This window comes from Hyperolius riggenbachi, chromosome 4 (genome assembly GCF_040937935.1).
Source record: "Hyperolius riggenbachi isolate aHypRig1 chromosome 4, aHypRig1.pri, whole genome shotgun sequence".
In the NCBI taxonomy this organism is placed as follows: Eukaryota; Metazoa; Chordata; class Amphibia; order Anura; family Hyperoliidae; genus Hyperolius; species Hyperolius riggenbachi.
In genome coordinates, this window is record NC_090649.1 from 141,976,421 (window position 1) to 141,998,080 (window position 21,660).

General features: G+C 42.5%; 1 protein-coding gene across 1 annotated transcript in view; it reads right to left on the reverse strand.

Moving 5' to 3' along the window:
- Positions 1-10,063: 10,063 nt before the first annotated feature.
- LOC137570536 (transmembrane 4 L6 family member 4-like) overlaps positions 10,064-21,660 on the reverse strand; it is a 32,219-nt gene continuing 20,622 nt past the window's right edge. The window contains exons 2-5 of the mRNA XM_068279229.1: positions 21,132-21,221; positions 19,301-19,437; positions 14,535-14,724; positions 10,064-10,842 (exon numbers count right to left, since the gene is read on the reverse strand). Of these exons, the coding sequence (XP_068135330.1) occupies positions 10,828-10,842; positions 14,535-14,724; positions 19,301-19,437; positions 21,132-21,221 (432 nt within the window). The 3' untranslated portion in view covers positions 10,064-10,827. The remainder of the gene's footprint in view (positions 10,843-14,534; positions 14,725-19,300; positions 19,438-21,131; positions 21,222-21,660) is intronic.

Below are 21,660 nucleotides of genomic sequence, written 5' to 3' on the forward strand. Positions count from 1 at the left end.
TTTAGGCATGCTAAGTTTAGATAAGTTTAGATCGCTTGCAAGGTCCCGCACGCAAAGCAGCGCCATTAAACTTTATACGAAGTGCACCAGTCTTTGCTAGCGTAAAACTTTTGATCAGCTGTGCACTGCGGTGCTAACGCAGTTGGCGCTTAAACTTATCATGCCTAAACTTATCACACCTAAACTTATCATGTCTAAACTTATCACACCTAAACTTATCACACCTAAACTTATCATGCCTAAACTGAGTTTAGGCATGATAAAGGGCTTTTCACCACGGTGCTAACTGTTAGCACCGCTTTGTGAATCAGGCCCCTAAACTGGCTTTTCACCAGAGTGGTGCAATGGTTATCATGCCTGGGGCTCGATTCACAAAGCGGTGATAACTCAGTTATCATGCCTAAAAGACTTTAGGCATGATAACCTTTGCACCACACTGGTGAAAAGCCAGTTTAGGCGTGATAAGTTTAGGTGTGATAAGTTTAGGTGTGATAAGTTTAGGCATGCTAAGTTTAGACAAGTGTAGATAGCGTGCAAAGTCCCGAACGCAAAGCAGCGCCATTAAACTCTATGCGAAGTGCACCAGACTTTGCTTGCGCAAAACTTTTGATCAGCTGTGCACTGCGGTGCTAACGCAGTTGGTGCTTAAACTTATCATGCCTAAACTTATCACACCTAAACTTATCATGCCTAAACTTATCACACCTAAACTTATCACACCTAAACTTATCACGCCTAAACTGAGTTTAGGCGTGATAAAGGGCTTTTCACCAGGGTGCTAACTGTTAGCACCGCTTTGTGAATCAGGCCCCTAAAGTCTCTAACTGGGTTAGCACCGCTTTGTGAATCGAGCCCTAGGTAAGAACATACAAACTCAGTGCAGATAGTGCCCTGGCTGGAATTCAAACCTGGGACCGCAATGTAAGGCAAGAGTACTATCCACTACACACTACCATGCCAAGAGAATTTTTGCTGATTATGAACTGTGACCTGGATGAATGAGAAGATTCATAGGGCTCGATTCACAAAGCGGTGCTAACCCAGTTAGAGACTTTAGGCATGATAACCATTGCACCACTCTGGTGAAAAGCCAGTTTAGGTGTGATAAGTTTAGGCATGATAAGTTTAGGTGTGATAAGTTTAGGCATGCTAAGTTTAGATAAGTTTAGATCGCTTGCAAGGTCCCGCACGCAAAGCAGCGCCATTAAACTTTATACGAAGTGCACCAGTCTTTGCTAGCGTAAAACTTTTGATCAGCTGTGCACTGCGGTGCTAACGCAGTTGGCGCTTAAACTTATCATGCCTAAACTTATCACACCTAGGGCTCGATTCACAAAGCGGTGCTAACCCAGTTAGAGACTTTAGGGGCTTGATTCACAAAGCGGTGCTAACAGTTAGCACGCTGGTGAAAAGCCCTTTATCATGCCTAAACTCAGTTTAGGCATGATAAGTTTAGGTGTGATAAGTTTAGGTGTGATAAGTTTAGGCATGATAAGTTTAGGTGTGATAAGTTTAGGCATGATAAGTTTAAGCGCCAACTACGTTAGCACTGCAGTGCACAGCTGATCAAAAGTTTTATGCTAGCAAAGTCTGGTGCACTTCGTATAAAGTTTAATGGCGCTGCTTTGCGTGCGGGACTTTGCAAGCGATCTAAACGTATCTAAACTTATCATGCCTAAACTTATCACACCTAAACTTATCACACCTAAAACTTATCACGCCTAAAGTGGCTTTTCACCAGCATGGTGCAATGGTTATCATGCCTAAAGTCTTTTAGGCATGCTAACTGGGTTAGCACCGCTTTGTGAATCGAGCCCCTGGCGTGATAACCATTGCACCACGCTGGTGAAAAGCCAGTTTAGGCGTGATAAGTTTAGGTGTGATAAGTTTAGGGGCTCGATTCACAAAGCGGTGCTAACCCAGTTAGCATGCCTAAAAGACTTTAGGCATGATAACCATTGCACCATGCTGGTGAAAAGCCAGTTTAGGCGTGATAAGTTTAGGTGTGATAAGTTTAGGTGTGATAAGTTTAGGCATGCTAAGTTTAGATAAGTTTAGATCGCTTGCAAAGTCCCGCACGCAAAGCAGCGCCATTAAATTTTATACAAAGTGCACCAGTCTTTGCTAGCGTAAAACTTTTGATCAGCTGTGCACTGCGGTGCTAACGCAGTTGGCGCTTAAACTTAGCATGCCTAAACTTATCACACCTAAACTTATCATGCCTAAACTTATCACACCTAAACTTATCACACCTAAACTTATCATGCCTAAACTGAGTTTAGGCATGATAAAGGGCTTTTCACCAGCGTGCTAACTGTTAGCACCGCTTTGTGAATCGAGCCCTAGGTGTGATAAGTTTAGGCATGCTAAGTTTAGATAAGTGTAGATAGCGTGCAAAGTCCCGCACGCAAAGCAGCGCCATTAAACTCTATGCGAAGTGCACCAGACTTTGCTAGCGCAAAACTTTTGATCAGCTGTGCACTGCGGTAATAACGCAGTTGGTGCTTAAACTTATCATGCCTAAACTTATCACACCTAAACTTATCATGCCTAAACTTATCACACCTAAACTTATCACACCTAAACTTATCATGCCTAAACTGAGTTTAGGCATGATAAAGGGCTTTTCACCAGCGTGCTAACTGTTAGCACCGCTTTGTGAATCAAGCCCCTAAACTTATCGGGCCTGATTCACAAAGCGGTGCTAACAGTTAGCACGCTGGTGAAAAGCCCTTTATCATGCCTAAACTCAGTTTAGGCATGATAAGTTTAGGTGTGATAAGTTTAGGTGTGATAAGTTTAGGCATGATAAGTTTAGGTGTGATAAGTTTAGGCATGCTAAGTTTAAGCGCCAACTGCGTTAGCACCGCAGTGCACAGCTGATCAAAAGTTTTACGCTAGCAAAGACTGGTGCACTTTGTATAAAGTTTAATGGCGCTGCTTTGCGTGCGGGACTTTGCAAGCGATCTAAACTTATCTAAACTTAGCATGCCTAAACTTATCACACCTAAACTTATCATGCCTAAACTTATCACGCCTAAACTGGCTTTTCACCAGCATGGTGCAATGGTTATCATGCCTAAAGTCTTTTAGGCATGCTAACTGGGTTAGCACCGCTTTGTGAATCGAGCCCTTGGGGCTTGATTCACAAAGCGGTGCTAACAGTTAGCACACTGGTGAAAAGCCCTTTATCATGCCTAAACTCAGTTTAGGCATGATAAGTTTAGGTGTGATAAGTTTAGGTGTGATAAGTTTAGGCATGATAAGTTTAGGTGTGATAAGTTTAGGCATGATAAGTTTAAGCGGCAACTGCGTTAGCACCGCAGTGCACAGCTGATCAAAAGCTTTACGCTAGCAAAGACTGGTGCACTTTGTATAAAGTTTAATGGCGCTGCTTTGCATGCGGGACTTTGCAAGCGATCTAAACTTATCTAAACTTATCATGCCTAAACTTATCACACCTAAACTTATCACACCTAAACTTATCACGCCTAAACTGGCTTTTCACCAGCATGGTGCAATGGTTATCATGCCTAAAGTCTTTTAGGCATGCTAACTGGGTTAGCACCGCTTTGTGAATCGAGCCCTTCATGTCTAAACTTATCACACCTAAACTTATCATGCCTAAACTGAGTTTAGGCATGATAAAGGGCTTTTCACCACGGTGCTAACTGTTAGCACCGCTTTGTGAATCAGGCCCCTAAACTGGCTTTTCACCAGAGTGGTGCAATGGTTATCATGCCTGGGGCTCGATTCACAAAGCGGTGATAACTCAGTTATCATGCCTAAAAGACTTTAGGCATGATAACCTTTGCACCACACTGGTGAAAAGCCAGTTTAGGCGTGATAAGTTTAGGTGTGATAAGTTTAGGTGTGATAAGTTTAGGCATGCTAAGTTTAGACAAGTGTAGATAGCGTGCAAAGTCCCGAACGCAAAGCAGCGCCATTAAACTCTATGCGAAGTGCACCAGACTTTGCTTGCGCAAAACTTTTGATCAGCTGTGCACTGCGGTGCTAACGCAGTTGGTGCTTAAACTTATCATGCCTAAACTTATCACACCTAAACTTATCATGCCTAAACTTATCACACCTAAACTTATCACACCTAAACTTATCACGCCTAAACTGAGTTTAGGCGTGATAAAGGGCTTTTCACCAGGGTGCTAACTGTTAGCACCGCTTTGTGAATCAGGCCCCTAAAGTCTCTAACTGGGTTAGCACCGCTTTGTGAATCGAGCCCTAGGTAAGAACATACAAACTCAGTGCAGATAGTGCCCTGGCTGGAATTCAAACCTGGGACCGCAATGTAAGGCAAGAGTACTATCCACTACACACTACCATGCCAAGAGAATTTTTGCTGATTATGAACTGTGACCTGGATGAATGAGAAGATTCATAGGGCTCGATTCACCAAGCGGTGCAAAGTGTTAGCACCGTGGTGAAAAGGCCCTTATCACGCCTAAAGTCACTTTAGGCATGATAAGTAGAAACTCGCGCGAAGTTGCCGCGCGTGCGCGCGTACGCGCGTACGCGCGTAAGTGCGCGCGCAACACCCGACGCTTCGCGCGAAGCTCCCATTAAGCCCTATGGGACTTTGCGCGCGCTCTCACGCGCGTACGCGCGAACGCGGTTACGCGCGGTAACTTCGCGCGAAGAGCAGGAAAAATCGGTGATAACTCAGTGGTGAAAAGGTCATCACGCCTAAAGTCTTTTAGGCATGATAACTGGGTTATCACCGCTTTGTGAATCGAGGCCATAGGGCTCGATTCACAAAGCGGTGCTAACCCAGTTAGAGACTTTAGGCATGATAACCATTGCACCACTCTGGTGAAAAGCCAGTTTAGGTGTGATAAGTTTAGGCATGATAAGTTTAGGTGTGATAAGTTTAGGCATGATAAGTTTAGATAAGTTTAGATCGCTTGCAAAGTCCCGCACGCAAAGCAGCGCCATTAAACTTTATACGAAGTGCACCAGTCTTTGCTAGCGCAAAACTTTTGATCAGCTGTGCACTGCGGTGCTAACGCAGTTGGCGCTTAAACTTATCATGCCTAAACTTATCACACCTAACCTTATCATGCCTAAACTTATCACACCTAAACTTCTCACACCTAAACTTATCATGCCTAAACTGAGTTTAGGCATGATAAAGAGCTTTTCACCAGGGTGCTAACTGTTAGCACCGCTTTGTGAATCAGGCCCATAGACATTCTACTACTGCAGCTGATCACAGACCAGTGTGCAAAGTGGGATTTTTAAAATGATTGTAAGGTGAATCCATTGAAGAACTACAACAATAGAAATGTCAGTGTCTGCATTGTGCATAGCTGATCCAACAACAATGCCTGTTTTCTTTGTCCAGGGCTGTGACCAGGTTTGGGGTTGGTAAGGCTTACCTTTTGTAATCATATGTTGTTTTACATATAAATAGTGCATTGTTTTGAGGATCTTCTGTGTTATGTCAAAATAATATGAAGATTCTTTTTCAGTCAAAACACCAACAACTCCCTTTTTATGGACCAAAAGTAAGCAGTATAAACAAAAATGAGTAATGCAGACTACATGAACACGTAAGTGACAAGTACTCACTGCTCAAGACACACAGCAGGATAAAGATACAACAGAAGAGTGTCCCAAAATAACGAGCTTTAATAATAATAACAAACATTCCATGTGAAGACAAAAACTTTGGATGGACAACAGTGTGTTCACAGTATATTTTGAGCGGACCTGTCGACATGCTCCACTCACTATTGTGCATTCGCTCTGAATGCATTCCGTTGCCGTTGCCACCACTGTTCATGTTGCTGCTACTACACCGCTCAGCTCCAATGCACACGACAACTTGGCCAGTATATAGACCAGAGTCCCGGCAGAAGCAGTCATCATGTTGCCTACAATGGCTGCCTTTATTTTGAATATACAGGTGCACTTTAACTGCTTGAGGACCACATGTGTACACCCCTCTAGTGACCAGGCCATTTTTTTACAATTCAGCACACTGCAGCTTTAACACTTTGCTGCACGGCCATACAACTTAGCACACAAATGAATCTTACCTCCTTTTCTTGCCACCAATAGAGCTTTCTGTTGACATCTGATTGCTGCTGCAGTGTTTGTTTGTTTTTTTAATTAATTTGAATGTTATTTTTTTAAACAAAAATGTATTTTTTTGCCACCCTCCCTCCCTCCCTCCCTCCCCCCGAGAGCCAATCAATGTCATTGCCTCTCATAGGCATTAGCCTATGAGAGATCAGTTTTTGAGCCACTCAAGGGGACAGCTCAGTGACAGAGCTGTCCCCCGTACAGCGCTGCAGGAGATAGTAGCACTGTACATACAAACAACAGCTTTTTTTCTCCTCTTCTACAGCCTGTCAGCCGCTATCGCGGCTGGCAGGCTAAACATGGGGTCTCGGCAGGGAACGCATGCGCACAAGCAGGACTTAACACCGATAAGCATTAGGTGGTCCTGGGAAGCCACTCTGTGGCTGCCGATCGGCGTTAGGCGGTCGTAGAGTGGTTAAACAAACAGTACACAGGTAAACATTCATATCAAGGCACGGAGTAAAAACATTAGACATCCTATCTGAATAACTCTGCTAATAAATACCATACAATATCAGTATGCCCAGCAAAAAATACTAAGCTGAAGGACTAAATACAATTATAAAAGGAGTAATACATGTGTTAAGTTTTTATTGCTGTCTGTTCCCTCTTTGGGAAGATATTTTGGGGGACCTAAACAGTAAAACAAATCTGATTAGGGGTCTGACTTTCTTACTGTGTCTTGAAAAAAGCTTAGGCTGGACTTTCACTCTTAGGCCTCTTGCACACTACATGCGATTCCGATTTTCTAAACATCCGATAATGGATTCCGATTAAAAATCTTAGCAGCATGCAGTACTTTTTTTTATTGGAATCCAAAATCGGATCAGATAAAAAATCAGAATCGCATGTAATGTGTATAAAGCCTTAAGGTAGCCACACACATTACAGTTTTTTTATGTTTATTTTAATTCAATGTAACCAATCCGATCCAATTGTTTTGGTTGATTGGAAGTTTTGTAGAAATTGTTAGATTGAACACACGTGTTTGTGATTGCAGCAATTTCAGGGGGGGAAAAATCATAAATGTCCAAAAAAGTTGGTTGGATAGAAAACCTTTCCTGCATGGTAACCACTCAATATAATTTTATTTATTTTTCCATTATACATATATTATACACACTCTTCCATAATTCCATTTTTTTATTTATACAAAGTTTGATATGTAGTGAATAGTTATATACAATTTATTCTGGTTAAATACACTTTAACAATCTATCACACACCATACAATTCTTGGTAAAGCTGGTCTAAATTTTCCAACATGACCAATCTCAAAAAATCGTGAAAAGCGGGAAAGTCAATAAAAATTCTTTGATCGAAAACAAAATTTGTGTAATGCTGGGGGGGTCATACTTTCTGACCACCCAGCGCAACAAGGCTAAGAGCTGGTCCACAGAAGCAGATCAAGCAGGTTAACAACCAGTCACCAGCAAGCATCCACCAAGGCAAGACTACAGGATAGAACGTAACTAATAGCAACTGCAGCCTATAGTTACATTCCCAGAAACTAGAGTAGCAGGAATACTACCAGTCACCGACGTGGTGATGGCAGAATCCAAGCTATCAGGATAATGTACTTCACTGACCCACCGCGGATGCAGCGAACGTCCATCAAGCATGGAACTAGGCAATACACAATAATAAGAAAAGTAACAAACGGCTCAACTAACGGATAAATATATATTAGCAAGTCTGCATATATATTTATCAAGAACTAGCTAAAGCACAAGTAATAAGGTCGCATAGAACTACAATAACAGAACTTACTATACAGAGTAACAAGGTGCCCAGCAGATCAGCGTACTGACCACTATGACGGGCGGGGCATGAAATGGGAGGCAGACTTTTATGCTGGCATCAGCCAATGGATGCAGGTATGCAAATCTCCACACAGTTGAATGGTAATCACTCAATCTTGAGCTGGCTTGATTACCATTTGCTAGCTGGCTGTGAATGCAAAGGACTCCCATAAGAAATACATGTAGTATTATGTAACAACATGCATGCAGGAAATCCAGGGCTATCTGGCCGCAGCTCAGCTGCAACAAGCAATTGGTGGAACGATGAAAGCATCCTGAGCTGCCCAGAACTGCAGGGCGATTGCAAATGACAATGAGACCCATTGCAAATGCACAACCGAATGCAAGCAGATAAGCCAGAACTGTCCGTTTGCAGCTCCACTGCAACGGACAGAATACACTACAGGAGGGATCCTTACAATTTGTTGGCATAACTGGTCATTTTTATTGAACCGAAAAATTGTAACATGTATAATCACCTTTAGGCTGAATTTCCTTGTAGGACCATTTTCCTGCGGACGTTCAGGGTGTTTGGAAGAAAAGCAACATGTTGCCTGTTTTTTCCCACATGCAAATGTGTATGAAAAAAAAGGCTTTTAGATGGAAACAGCCTTTTGCTTTTTTTAGCTAAAGTAGATTAATACAGCATATCTAGTGCATGTATTTAGGAACCTATATCCTTGAGTATAAGTCGACCTCATGTATAAGTCGAATGCAATATTTGACCCTCTTAAGCTGTATTTTTTAATTGACTCAAGTATAAGTCTACCTAGGAAAGTTATTGGATGCACTTAAATGACCAGGAGGAATTAACAGCTGCATTTGGGGACCAGGAGGGGTTAATGACTGCACTGCATAAAACATTGCAACTATCAACCTCTACTTGACCTATAGTGCTGCCAATAACTCTTCCAGGATCCCAAGTGTAGTAGAAAGGAAAGTACCGGCACCATCAATGTAATTAGCTCTTTTATTTGATTGTAGTCAGCATAACAGCCAAATAGCAACGTTTCAAGGCAACCGCCCCTTTATCAAGCTGTGCTGTCAGTGAACAAGTGATGAATAACATTTCACATCCTTATATACCCAGCATGCCCAAATTGTGACCAATCACAGTATCATATACTCACAACCTATGGCAATGGTCCCGTTTGTAGCGGACCTGATGGGGAACTTACTTGGGCACATACTATAGGTCCATTTAAACGTGGGTCATCCCCACACTCCCGCACACTCCTACCAGTAGCTGCCCATCCACCAGTACGTCCTCTCAGCTGTGGCGTCACAGACGTTACTCCCACCAGGCCGCCGCACCGGCGGACCTGATGGGGAACATGTCCGTGTGACGTGGAAGGGGCGACGTATAAAAGTCCACAAGGACATTTTAATGCATATACAACGTAAGCCGAGTCACATGTGTGACAACCATGTATCTTGAACTTGGTCCCTCCGTAGGGGTGTGTAATCTGATCACCCCTAATGGGGTGACGTCGGACAGATGACGCAAAAAAATTTCAACCGATTATCGTCGCACAAACTTGCGATTAAGGAGAGTATGACTGACCAGGCAGTAGCATACCACTTTAAACAAGCTAATCATCATGTGATTTAACTCAGATACATGATAATTGAACAGGTAGGGCCCCTTAGGAGAAGAGGTGATAGGATAAAAAAAGTTGCTGCACAGAGAAGCTTTCTGGATCAAGAGGCTGGACACAATGGAACCACGAAGCTTAAATAGAGAATTGGATTTGTTGCCTTTTTTATGATTTTAGTGCTTTTTGCCCTTGTATGGTTCCATAGGTTGTGTTTATATGATACCGTGATTGGTCACAATTTGGGCATGCTGGGTATATAAGGATGTGAAATGTTATTCATCACTTGTTCACTGACAGCACAGCTTGATAAAGGGGCGGTTGCCCTGAAATGTTGCTATTTGGCTGTTATTCTTGCTGACTACAATCAAATAAAAGAGCTAATAACATTGGATGGTGCCGGTACTTTCCTTTCTACTACTCCTTCCTTTCCTTGATGATTGTTGTGGCTAGGACTTTAAGACCTGCGTTTTCTTTCCATTTCCTTTATCAAAAAAGCGTCACTTAGCACTTGATAAAATGTTGCTCATGGGAAAGGCTATGAGTCAAAAATTTAGGCCCGGCTCGAGTACAAGTCAACTCCCATACTTTTATTTAGTAAATCAGACCTAAATATCTAGACTTATACTCGAGTATATATGGTATGCAAACAGAGCCAGTTCTCGCATGAAGCAAGGTGAAACATTTGCATCAGGCGCAGAGATTACAGGGGCTGCATGTTTGTACTGTGCGTTTACACTTCCAGCATGTAGTCAGAGTATGAGGAGAACTGAGAGGAGAGTGAGGCGAAGAGGTCATCATTGGGGAAAAGCAGCTTGTTGCGCTGTGTGAGGAGTCTGACAGTGAGTGAGGAGGGGAGAGGCAGGAAAGCAACAGTGTTTCATTTAACTTGCACAGCAAAAGGAGTTGGCACTGCTGTCCTGACTGAGGATGAATGGAGTGGCTGGGGGGTGAGCAGTTTGCTTTGTCACAGACTCACAGCCAGCCAGCGTGCTATTGTGTTGAGCTGCAGCATGTCATGTAAGAACAATAACTGAAGCAGAGTAAATTTTCAGGTGCTGTGTGATTATTCCAAATGGGGGGGGGGGGCATCCTCACAAGTTTTTCCTCTTGCAACAAAAAGTCTAGAGCCGGCCCTGTATGAATATAGTGGTCATGAACAGAGATGTTCTGGAAGAGGACACACAAATGAAATGCACCACTGTTACTGTACAAGTTAATATACAAGAACAACATCCAGTCAGAGCCCTAGCTGGGCTCTTCATGCCTAAATGTCTTTGTGTTAATGAGTGTTTCCTCCTCCCACAGCAATCCATGATCATCAGATGTTATGCTCCATCACCCTGTGTGGGGAAAAATAAAGATTATAGTACTATTGACAGCAATAGTAGCATGTGAGCAAGTAGTGCAGTAAAATAACATTTCCTTCTTTGTATCTAGTGCTTCTTCATCATGCCATTGGCATGCTGGACTGAGCATTCATTTCTGGATGGTAAAGTTAAAGACTCATATCATAGGATTACTGGAGCTGGTTTCACTGCACAAAAAGTTTAAAGCCCTAGTTGACCTTAAATTATTATAAATACTTATTAATTTGTGTGTTTTGGAATAAATGTTTTTGAATACAAAAAAATTCCCTTTACCTTTTGCAGCAAATCACAGGTTACCAGCTCCCCACTAATGACAGACGGATGCCTTCTTATAACCCCTCCCATCCGTGGAAATTGGAGCTCAGCCCCCTTTCAATCACATGGTAACAGCAGTGAGGCCTAGTTCACATTATTAATCGGCGGCGCAAAGTGCTGAGCGATTTTGCCGAGCGCTTTTGTAAGCGCTTTAGTTTGTGCTCAAAAAATCTCTTATCCAAGCTCTTTTTAAAGCACTTTTACTGTACCTTCCATTGAACGCTGAGAAAATGGTGCATGACCTGCGTTTGTGATTGGAAAGAAAGCTCATCGCTTATAAGAGAACACGCACATGGAAAATCATTGCTCAAGTGCTTTTAAAGCACTTTTTAAAATCGCCAACGCTTTTAAAAAGCTCAAAGCGCTCATAGTGTGAACAAGCCCATACATGATCCACAGAAAGCCTGCCACTGACAGATTTTCTCCCAGTGTGCCTAAATAATAGATTGTTCTCTGATCTATCATGATTAGAGAGGGATCTATCATTGCCAAACACAGCACATTAATTTTTAATAGATTTTAGCACAATAGTTTTCTCTCCATAAGATGCACTTCTCCCCAAGTCTTCATCTGCGGTACTGGGGAACCCAACATCCTCGGCAGAGTAGTAGCGGCAGCAGAGCAAACTCAACTGTCCAGCCAGCATGCTCCTTACTGGTAGCCGTTGTCCATGATCTGGCGGCATGTGCTGACTCACGTACATGCTGCCGGGTCACTGAGAGGTGGCACCAGCCAGGATAAAGATAGAGGGACACAGAAAGGATTGCTGGCAGGATAGGTGAGTGGGCTCCGCTGCTGATACCCTGCAGGGGCCCCGGGGGATCAATAGCTTATGCAGAGAGAGTTGGCATGGGGGGAGACACTTCAGAGGGCACACCCTAAAGACGTAACTGGTGTAGGGTAGATTGTAAAGGTTTTCCTCCTCCAAACCTTTGTGCATCTTATGGTCAGGTGCACCTTATGGAGTGAAAAATGGTTGAGAGAATGCATAACAATGATAATAGTATACACTCTTTTGGGTTTCAAATATCCATATTGGTCCTTTAATGTGAATGATAACTTTCTTGACAGCAACTCACTCCAGTCTTAAGGCTTGTACAGATTTTCTGCTGAGGCTGCCCTGACTGACCGCCTCAGTCAAGAAACTAGTGTGTACACGTTGACACCTGTTCCCCCACCCCACCTTGCATCTGGACTGCCAAATGATTCCATCAGAGGACTGGTCGGGTCCATTGTTCTCCTGCTTACCCCTCCCTCTCCATGCCATTCCGCCATACATGTCATCCCTCTTCCATAGCAACAGAACACATTGTTATCCTCCAATGCCTCTGTACAAAACTCAGCCCCAAGGAATCAAGTCCCAATTACTGCAGGTGACAATAATTGCTCGTGTGCATGCACTTTAAGTTCTACTCAATATCTACACAATATCTGGAACTGGTGAATACCTTTTTGTTTTCATGGTAGATAGCCTCTTATAGGGTAGTTTATTATTGTAAGCTCTGTTAAGGCGCGTACACACGCCATACTTTAGCAAACATGGGGTCCGTCAGACCCTCCCGCTGGGCGGAAGTTCTGCCGACAGGACGTGTGTACACGCTGTCAGACTTCCGGCAGACTGTACACATGTCCTACTGTCGGCAGAACATCCGCCCAGCGGGATGGTCTACAGTATGGCGTGTGTACGTGCCTTTATACTGCTCAAATTTACATTAGCATCACCTTACTGCATCTCCATCAACCGTGAACCAAACTTTGTTATTTAGGAAAAAGTGTTTTTTCTTGCCAATTGTTTCTAGTATTATTATCTATTCTAAGCAATGCCAGGATAAATCAAATCATGCAGTCAGTAGGGATGGGCTCTTATTGCAGAAACATAACTCAAGGTAATCCAGTTTACTTACACAACACAGATGAGCATGCAGAGTAAATTATACCACTTCAGTGTCAATAATAGTGCAAGGTCAGCTTTGAAAGCAATGATTAGAGATGGGCCGAACGGTTCGCCGGCGAACGGTTCCCGGCGAACTTCGGTGGTTCGCGTTCGCCTCCCGCAGGCGAACGTTTCCGGAAGTTCGGTTCGCCCCACAATGCACTATGAGGGTCAACTTTGACCCTCTACATCACAGTCAGCAGGCCCAGTGTAGCCAATTAGGCTACACTAGCCCCTGGAGCCCCACCCCCCTTATATAAGGCAGGCAGCGGCGGCCATTACGGCCACTCGTGTGCCTGCATTAGAGAGAGTAGGGCGAGCTGCTGTCTGTCTCTCATAGGGAAAGATTAGTTAGGCTTAGCTTTTCCTGGCTGCATACCTGTTCAGTGATCCTGCCACTGCATACCTGTTCTGTGAACCCACCCACCACTGCATACCTGTTCAGTGATCCTGCCACTGCATTCCTGTTCTGTGAACCCACCCACCACTGCATACCTGTTCAGTGATCCTGCCACTGCATACCTGTTCTGTGAACCCACCCACCACTGCATACCTGTTCAGTGATCCTGCCACTGCATACCTGTTCTGTGAACCCACCCACCACTGCATACCTGTTCAGTGATCCTGCCACTGCATACCTGTTCTGTGAACCCACCACTGCATACCTGTTCTGTGAACCCACCCACCACTGCATACCTGTTCTGTGAACCCACCCACCACTGCATACCTGTTCAGTGATCCTTCCACTGCATACCTGTTCTGTGAACCCACCCACCACTGCATACCTGTTCAGTGATCCTGCCACTGCATACCTGTTCTGTGAACCCACCACTGCATACCTGTTCTGTGAACCCACCACTTCATACCTGTTCTGTTCAGTGGACCCGCCAATGCATACCTGTTCTGTTCAGTGGACCCGCCACTGTATACCTGTTTAGTGAACCCGCCACTGCATACCTGTTCTGTTCAGTGAACAGTTTGGTGTGTCAGTGTGAAGCAGTACCTTAATTACACTACCTGATTGATGTATACACATGCAAGATGTTTTAAAGCACTTTAGGCCTGTCATTTAGCATTCAATATGATTTCTGTTCTTAAAACGCTGCTTTGCGTCAAATCCAGATTTTTCCTGGGGACTTTTGGCGTATATCCCACTCCGCCATGCCCCCCTCCAGGTGTTAGACCCCTTGAAACATATTTTCCATCACTTTTGTGGCCAGCATAATTATTTTTTTTTTTCAAAGTTCGCATCCCCATTGAAGTCTATTGCGGTTCGCGAACTTTAACGCGAACCGAACCTTCCGCGGAAGTTCGCGAACCCGGTTCGCGAACCTAAAATCGGAGGTTCGGCCCAACTCTAGCAATGATATGTGATGTTTTGGTAGCACTCGGACACAACAATCATGAGATGACTTACCCCGCAGCATCCAGAGCACTTGCAGTCTCGGAAGAATGTGCCGATAATGCCGTTAATGACTTGGATAGCACAGAGGACACCCTGGACTGCACTCATTATTAGCAGCAAGCTGAAGAGGGTCAGGTTCCAGGGGACGATCTCAGGCGGGGCTTTACACATGCTCCATATCTGCGGGTTCCCCAGGTAGTTCCTTAACAAAACATAATTTTAAGTTAACCAATTCTTCTCTTACTGAAACAATATTCCTCTAAAAATTTACAGCTGAATTAAAGCCTAAACTTAAAGTATACCTGAATAGGAGACTAAAAAGGAATGAAGCCCATTGTGGGAAAGAGTGCAAATGGCAATAGTAAAATATTGGTAATACATACCAATATTTTGCTCCAGCTAAATATAACCCTATTCTCACACTGAACCCTCCCTCTACCGATGCTTAACCTTAACTATGCCCCTCCCCCTCCACATGCCAACAATTCGCCGAATGAAAGGCAAAAATGTGTGCCAAATATTGGTAAAAATTGGCCGAATGTGTAGCCATATTCTCCATTGTGGGTGCCCCGGCGCCTAAAGCCCAAATATCCCCCCTTTGCCAATATTGCTATGGGCGAATATGGCAGTTTTCACTTCCATCACTAGTGGGCGTCCATATTTCCTTACTTAGTGCCCTGGCGCTTCTTGCTGTCCTCAGATTCCCCCCATTCCTCGTCCCTGGTCCTCTTCTTATTCAAAAGAATCATCCAGCCAAATCCTAAAACCACAAGCACTTTCTTTCACTGCAAAGATGCAGCAAAAAACTTTCACATGCACACCTTAAAGGATACCCGAAGTGACATGTGACATGTGACTACTTGAAGTTCCTCCGAGAGGCACAGAGCGATTCTTAAAGGATACCCGAAGTGACATGTGACATGATGAGATAGACATGTGTATGTACAGTGCCTAGCATACACATAACTATGCTGTGTTCCTTTTTTTTCTTTCTCTCCCTGAAAGAGTTAAATATCAGGTATGTAAGTGGCTGACTCAGTCCTGACTCAGACAGGAAGTGACTACAGTGTGACCCTCACTAATAAGAAATTCCAACTATAAAACACTTTCCTAGCAGAAAATGGCTTCTGAGAGCACAAACGAGGTAAAAAGGGAAATGTCTTATCAGTGAGGGTCACACTGTAGTCACTTCCTGTCTGAGTCAGGACTGAGTTAGCCACTTACATACCTGATATTTAACTCTTTCAGGCAGAGGAAGAAAAAAAGGAACACAGCATAGTTATCTGTGTGCTAGGCACTGTACATACACATGTCTATCTCATCATGTCACATGTCACTTCAGGTATCCTTTAAGAATCGCTCTGTGCCTCTTGGAGGATCTTCAAGTAGGCTGCAGAGATAAGAGGACCGGGCACAGGGAACGGGGATGGAACCCTGAGGACAATGAGCATTGCCAGGACACTAAGTAAGATGTAATCTAGCCCACAACGGGCTTCAATCAAGGGTACTTAAAAGACAGACAGGATTGACATGCGCAGCACTGCCCTACCTGTCTTGCCTGCTAGAGTTGTTATTTTCTATGATACACAGGATGCACAGTCCTTTTCCCTCCTAATCACCTATGTGTTATTCCTGAGCTCTGACCACAATCATAGCTCTCCATAAATCAACAGCAGGTGGCGCTCTCATACACATCTCTTGCAAGCAAGTCATGCATGGCTAAAGTTCAGCTTTTAGTTTTGAAATACTTAGAGAACATGCAAACATGCACAGAAGAATGGATAAATAAAGTACATGAAGGCACAAAGTGCAGCTATATTCATTATTCATAGTATATGTAGATATCGATAAACTAGTGAGTTGTTGTTTTTTTTTGCACAAAGTTCATCTACTGTATGTTTGGCAAATATAAAAACACTCCACAAAATAATGTTTGAAGACAACATTTCTTGACATTATTACCCTTCAAATATGTTTCAGATATTAAAGTCACAGATACACATTTTAAAAAAGGATGTGGCCAATTGAAAGTGGGCCTGGTTCTTGACAAGAGAGCTCTTTAACAAATCATGCATTGGTTGTCATCTTGTCCCATCTTGTCCCCCTTAGAGAAAAGCTAAGTATGCATTAACTGTCAATGGGAGGACCCGGTAAGAGTCCAATTTAAGATAGTGGTAAATGAGCCCCCAATACATTGCTGGTGGTCTGTGATACCCTACATAAAGACCATCATACATTAGAGAAGACTTCTGGGGAGAAGTTCTGCCACATGGGTCTGTGGAGAGATGACAAGCTACCTGTAGCTGCTGGGCAAATGGCAGAGTCTGAATTCAAGAAAGGCCAAAAAGGCCCAGACCTTGCGCAGCTACAGCCCAAGGGGGCACCTGGGCTTGAAATCCTCCAAGGTCTTCTGCAGGCAGCAGAAAGTCTAGAACCTACCTGATTATGAAAAAATATTGGAAACTCTGGGCCTATACATTAAGAAATGTACAATCTACCCTAAACCATAACATTTTCATAAAAACTGATAAAAAAAAACCTGCCACTCTACCATCAGCTTTCTCAAAAAAAGAAGAAAAAAGCTTTTGATTTTTCTATAGAATTGATAATTTTTACTGAATTGGCTTAAAATTGGATGATTTTATTGTAATGTGTGTGGCCACCTTAATTCCATATTTGGTCCAATCAGAGCGGATAATGTCCCCAGACCCAACATTGCATTTACTCCTAGCCTACAGCCTCGCATAGTACCAGAGATACTAAGGGCTGCTTTACACTACACATGATTTACTGCATTCTGCAGTCTGTTTCAGATCCCATGCAAATCACAAAATGCAAGGACATCAGCAAAATACTGAAAATCACAAGAATCCTTGTATACTAGTGCAATCTCATTTCGATCCAATTTTGCCTGATAGCAACTGTCTGACATGCTATCTGTATTCCTTGCAACTGGTAAAACTCTCAAGACATAATTGCAGAAAAATCGCACTGTATTTTGCATTTGAGATTGCTTTTTGCAGCATATAAGGCTCAAGTCACACCTGGAGCTCTAGCTCTCCAATAGCCAACAGGAGCAGACAGTGTAGTGTCCGCTCCAATGGTCCATTGTGCACTGCTTGGAGTCTACCATAAACTTCTATGGGAAATGCATCTGAGCGTTTGAAAACAACATGCAGGTTGGGACAAATGGATCAGTTGCGGACTGACAAGTGGGAACGTATCCCATTAAAAGCATAGGCTCCGTCAAATCCCTGTTTTCCAATCCGGTCAACAAAAACAAGAAATGTTTATTTTGCACCCTAATGTGAACCGAGCCCTTAGATGAGCTAAAACTTCTAATGGAACTCTGGTTGAGAAACCCTGAATTTGAGCATGGATCAGATTTATCTAGTTACTTGAGTTGCCACATGAAAGCAAATTTATCCTGATAGTTTGTTTTTTTTAGGACCAAAATAATATTTAAATAATTAAATATAAAATTATGGGCATTTATATTCCAATTCAAAGGCCTGCCATGAACACTATACCCGTCTCATTAAAGATCATTAAAGCAAAACTGAAGCGTAAAGAAATGTATGATATAATGAATTGTATGTGTAGTATGGATAATTAATAGAACATTAGTAGCAAAGAAAATAGTCTCATATTTTTATTTTCAGTTGCATTGGTTTTTTATAATATAGCATTATTCTGTCACATTTGTAGTTTTAAAACCACAATTGGGCCCATATGCAATTCACTTTTTCATCTAAGTTTTCTCCTAGGAGAACATCTTTAATCTTCTGTTTAACAGGTCTGTATTTGACTTAAAGAGAAACTCCGCCCAAGAATTGAACTTTATCCCAATCAGTAGCTGATACCCCCTTTTACATGAGAAATCTATTCCTTTTCACGAACAGACCATCAGGGGGCGCTGTATGACTGATATTGTGGTGAAACCCCTCCCACAAGAAACTCTGAAGACCGTGGTACTCCTGGCAGTTTCCTATCTGTGAACCTTGTTGCATTGTGGGAAATAGCTGTTTACAGCTGTTTCCAACTGCTAAAAAATCACTTGCTAACAGTAAAAATGTCACCATGTAATAAATGTCAGAATATAAATCGGGGAGATAAAAGATTTTACAATGGGCAAACACTGACTAAATCATTTATACATAATTATTGTAAAAATGAAGCACTTTTTTATTACATTATTTTCACTGGAGTTCCTCTCTTTAAAGGAACTCCAGTGAACATTTTTACTGTTGGCAGGTGATGTAGCTGCTGCATGTTTTTTTGGCAGTTGGAAACAGCTGTAAACAGCTATTTCCCACAATGCAGCAAGGTTCACAGACAGGAAACTGCCAGGAGTACGTACTCAAGAGTTTCTTGTGGGAGGGGTTTCACCACAATATCAGTCATACAGCGCCCCCTGATGGTCTGTTCGTGAAAAGGAATAGATTTCTCATATAAAGTGGGGTATCAGCTACTGATTGGGATAAAGTTCAATTCTTGGTCGGAGTTTCTCTTTAAGTTGGGTCGAATAGCTCAGAGAAGCTCTTTAGCATAGATAACAAATTAAAGGGTTTTTCTTTTAACTCTTCCTGTACTGGAAACAATATGAGACTCTTTTCTTTGCTACTAATGTTCTATTCCTTAGCTGTACTACACATACAATTCATTATCTCATACGTTTATTTTCACTTCAGGTTTGCTCTATTACAAGAAAACACTTTACAGGTCATCTATTTTTGCCTTTTTTAACATTACTAGGATTCACCAGAATATTTACTTACCCGCCTTCAAAAGCATATGTCCAGTTTCCATAGCCTATATCACATTTTGGTCCTTTATGTATGCCGACTACAGCTATAATAAAGCTATAGCCGGCTCCCACGAACCCAATAGCAGCAAAGAGTATGGATGAAAACATCTGTAGGAGAGCGAAACAATGTGAGCTATACAGTACATTCCATGATGCATAATATAACTTATGTTACATTGTAGGTTCTGTTTTCATTAAAAAGAAAAACTGAGTAAGCTCTAGATAATTCTCACTGCAATGCTACATGCACTGTGCTTGGGTTAGTGTAAGGGATAAACGATGGGTGTACTTATGCACCCATCTAGTACTTATACGCCCAACAAGGGGACATGATCTGCGCATGGAGGAAAAAAAGATTTAGCCATTTATTTAGGAAAGGGTTCTTTACAATTAGAGTGATTAAAATGTGGAATGCATTGCCACAGGAAGTAGTTATGGCAAATTCTATACCTGCATTTAAGGGGGGCTTAGATGCTTTCCTTGCATTGAAAGACACCCATAGCTATAATTACTAAGTAATTCCCGGTGTTGATCCAGGGACTTTATCTGATTGCCATCTGGAGTTGGGAAGGATTTTTTCCCTTTTGGGGCTAATTGGACCATGAATTGTAAGGGTTTTTGCTTTCCTCTGGATCAACAGGGATATGTGAGGGTATAGGCTGGTGTTGTCAGGGGCATAACAATAGCCATAGCAGCCATAGCAGTTGCCATGGGGCCCTGGAGCCCTGGAGCCCAGGGAGCCCAGGTGGTTCTTGATGTATTCAACATGTTTCTTGTGTTTCTCCACCCTCTGACTTTGTCTCAGTGTCCATGGACAATACTGTATGTAGTGTAGATTGCATGAGAATATAAATCGCTCAATTCACTCTTATCCATTGGGTAGGGGCAGGTGGCATAGCTCAAGTTTTGCTATGGGGCCTAATAATCTCTAGCTACGCCTGTGGGTGTTGTAGTTCATTTTCTGATTGAACTTGATGGACATATGTCTTTTTTCAACCCAAATAACTATATAACTATGTTTAGGGCAGTCAAGCAAATCCATAATTTATGTATACATTAAAAGAATGAAAGTAGCTACCAGTCTGTGAGTCCATCTACTAGAAGAATACAGAAACCAGGAAGCCCAAGCCACATGTGTCCCATTACAGCCAAAGGTGTGTAATGGGATGTCTGTCTAACAAAAAGTTATGCAACACACTTTTATTTGACAGCCAGTAATCACAGCACAAAAGAAAAAAAAAGTCTTACTTCTTGTATAGTAATATTGGGTGGCCTTTAACACCATCCACCAACCCACCAACCAACCCAGATAGCATTAGGTTGTCCCTGCAGGGGCCCCAAGTTGCTGCAGAGTGCATGCAGTGGAGGGTTCTCACCCATCTCGCCTGCATGTTCCCCTTCAGCTTCCTTCTGTCTTCATCCCGCCTGATGCCTCTACTCTATTCCCTGCTGGCATGGAGAAGAGGCATGGAAATATAATTAATACAATTGCTTATTGTTTTACAATATTCATTTATTTAAGTATTTAGTCAGTGTTAGCCTCGGAGTTCGGAGCTCTTATTTAAATCCGGATCATGATTCTGCCTTGGCCGGATTTACTGAAATTCGTGATTGTGGTATCCGAGCATCACTGACTGCTAAGTGCCTATTGCCCATTCAATAGCTATCTGCTTGTTTCATGTGTCTTTCACACTACCCTTCCCTTTTAAAGGGTCAGGCACTCATTAGCATATGGGCTGGTTTCAACATAATAGGTGACATGTAATACACATTTATATTATATAGCATGCTCTTCCACTTACCGCAAATCTTCTTCCACATTTCTCATTGCCACAACATCCACAGCAGTCATTGTTCTTCAGTCCAAGGAACACTAAAGCTGGAAATACCATCTAAACAAATATAACACATATATTAGTTACATAATGACGAATATCTGACCATGCAAACCACAGCAGAAACACTGGGAGCTTTATACAATGCAATGCTTTGGCGCCCATTGTCTGATGGCACAAATTTTTGAGCACCCATCCACACATGATACAATAAATATAAATAGTTTATCTGGATGAGCTGTGAAATCGGTCTGACAGGAATCGTATGAAGCAACATGAAAATTTGGACAAAAGCTTCAAAATGACTATTTTTATCATAGCAGGAAAATGAGACTGAATCTCTGGTAAGTGATGGGGAGAGATGACTTCATTTTCATACTATTCAAACTGTCAGTAAATCATTTAGATCCATCATTAATTTAGATCATTCCATGCTGACAACAATAAGATTATTTGGTAGTGATTCAAGCTAATCTTTCTGATATACAAAATAAAA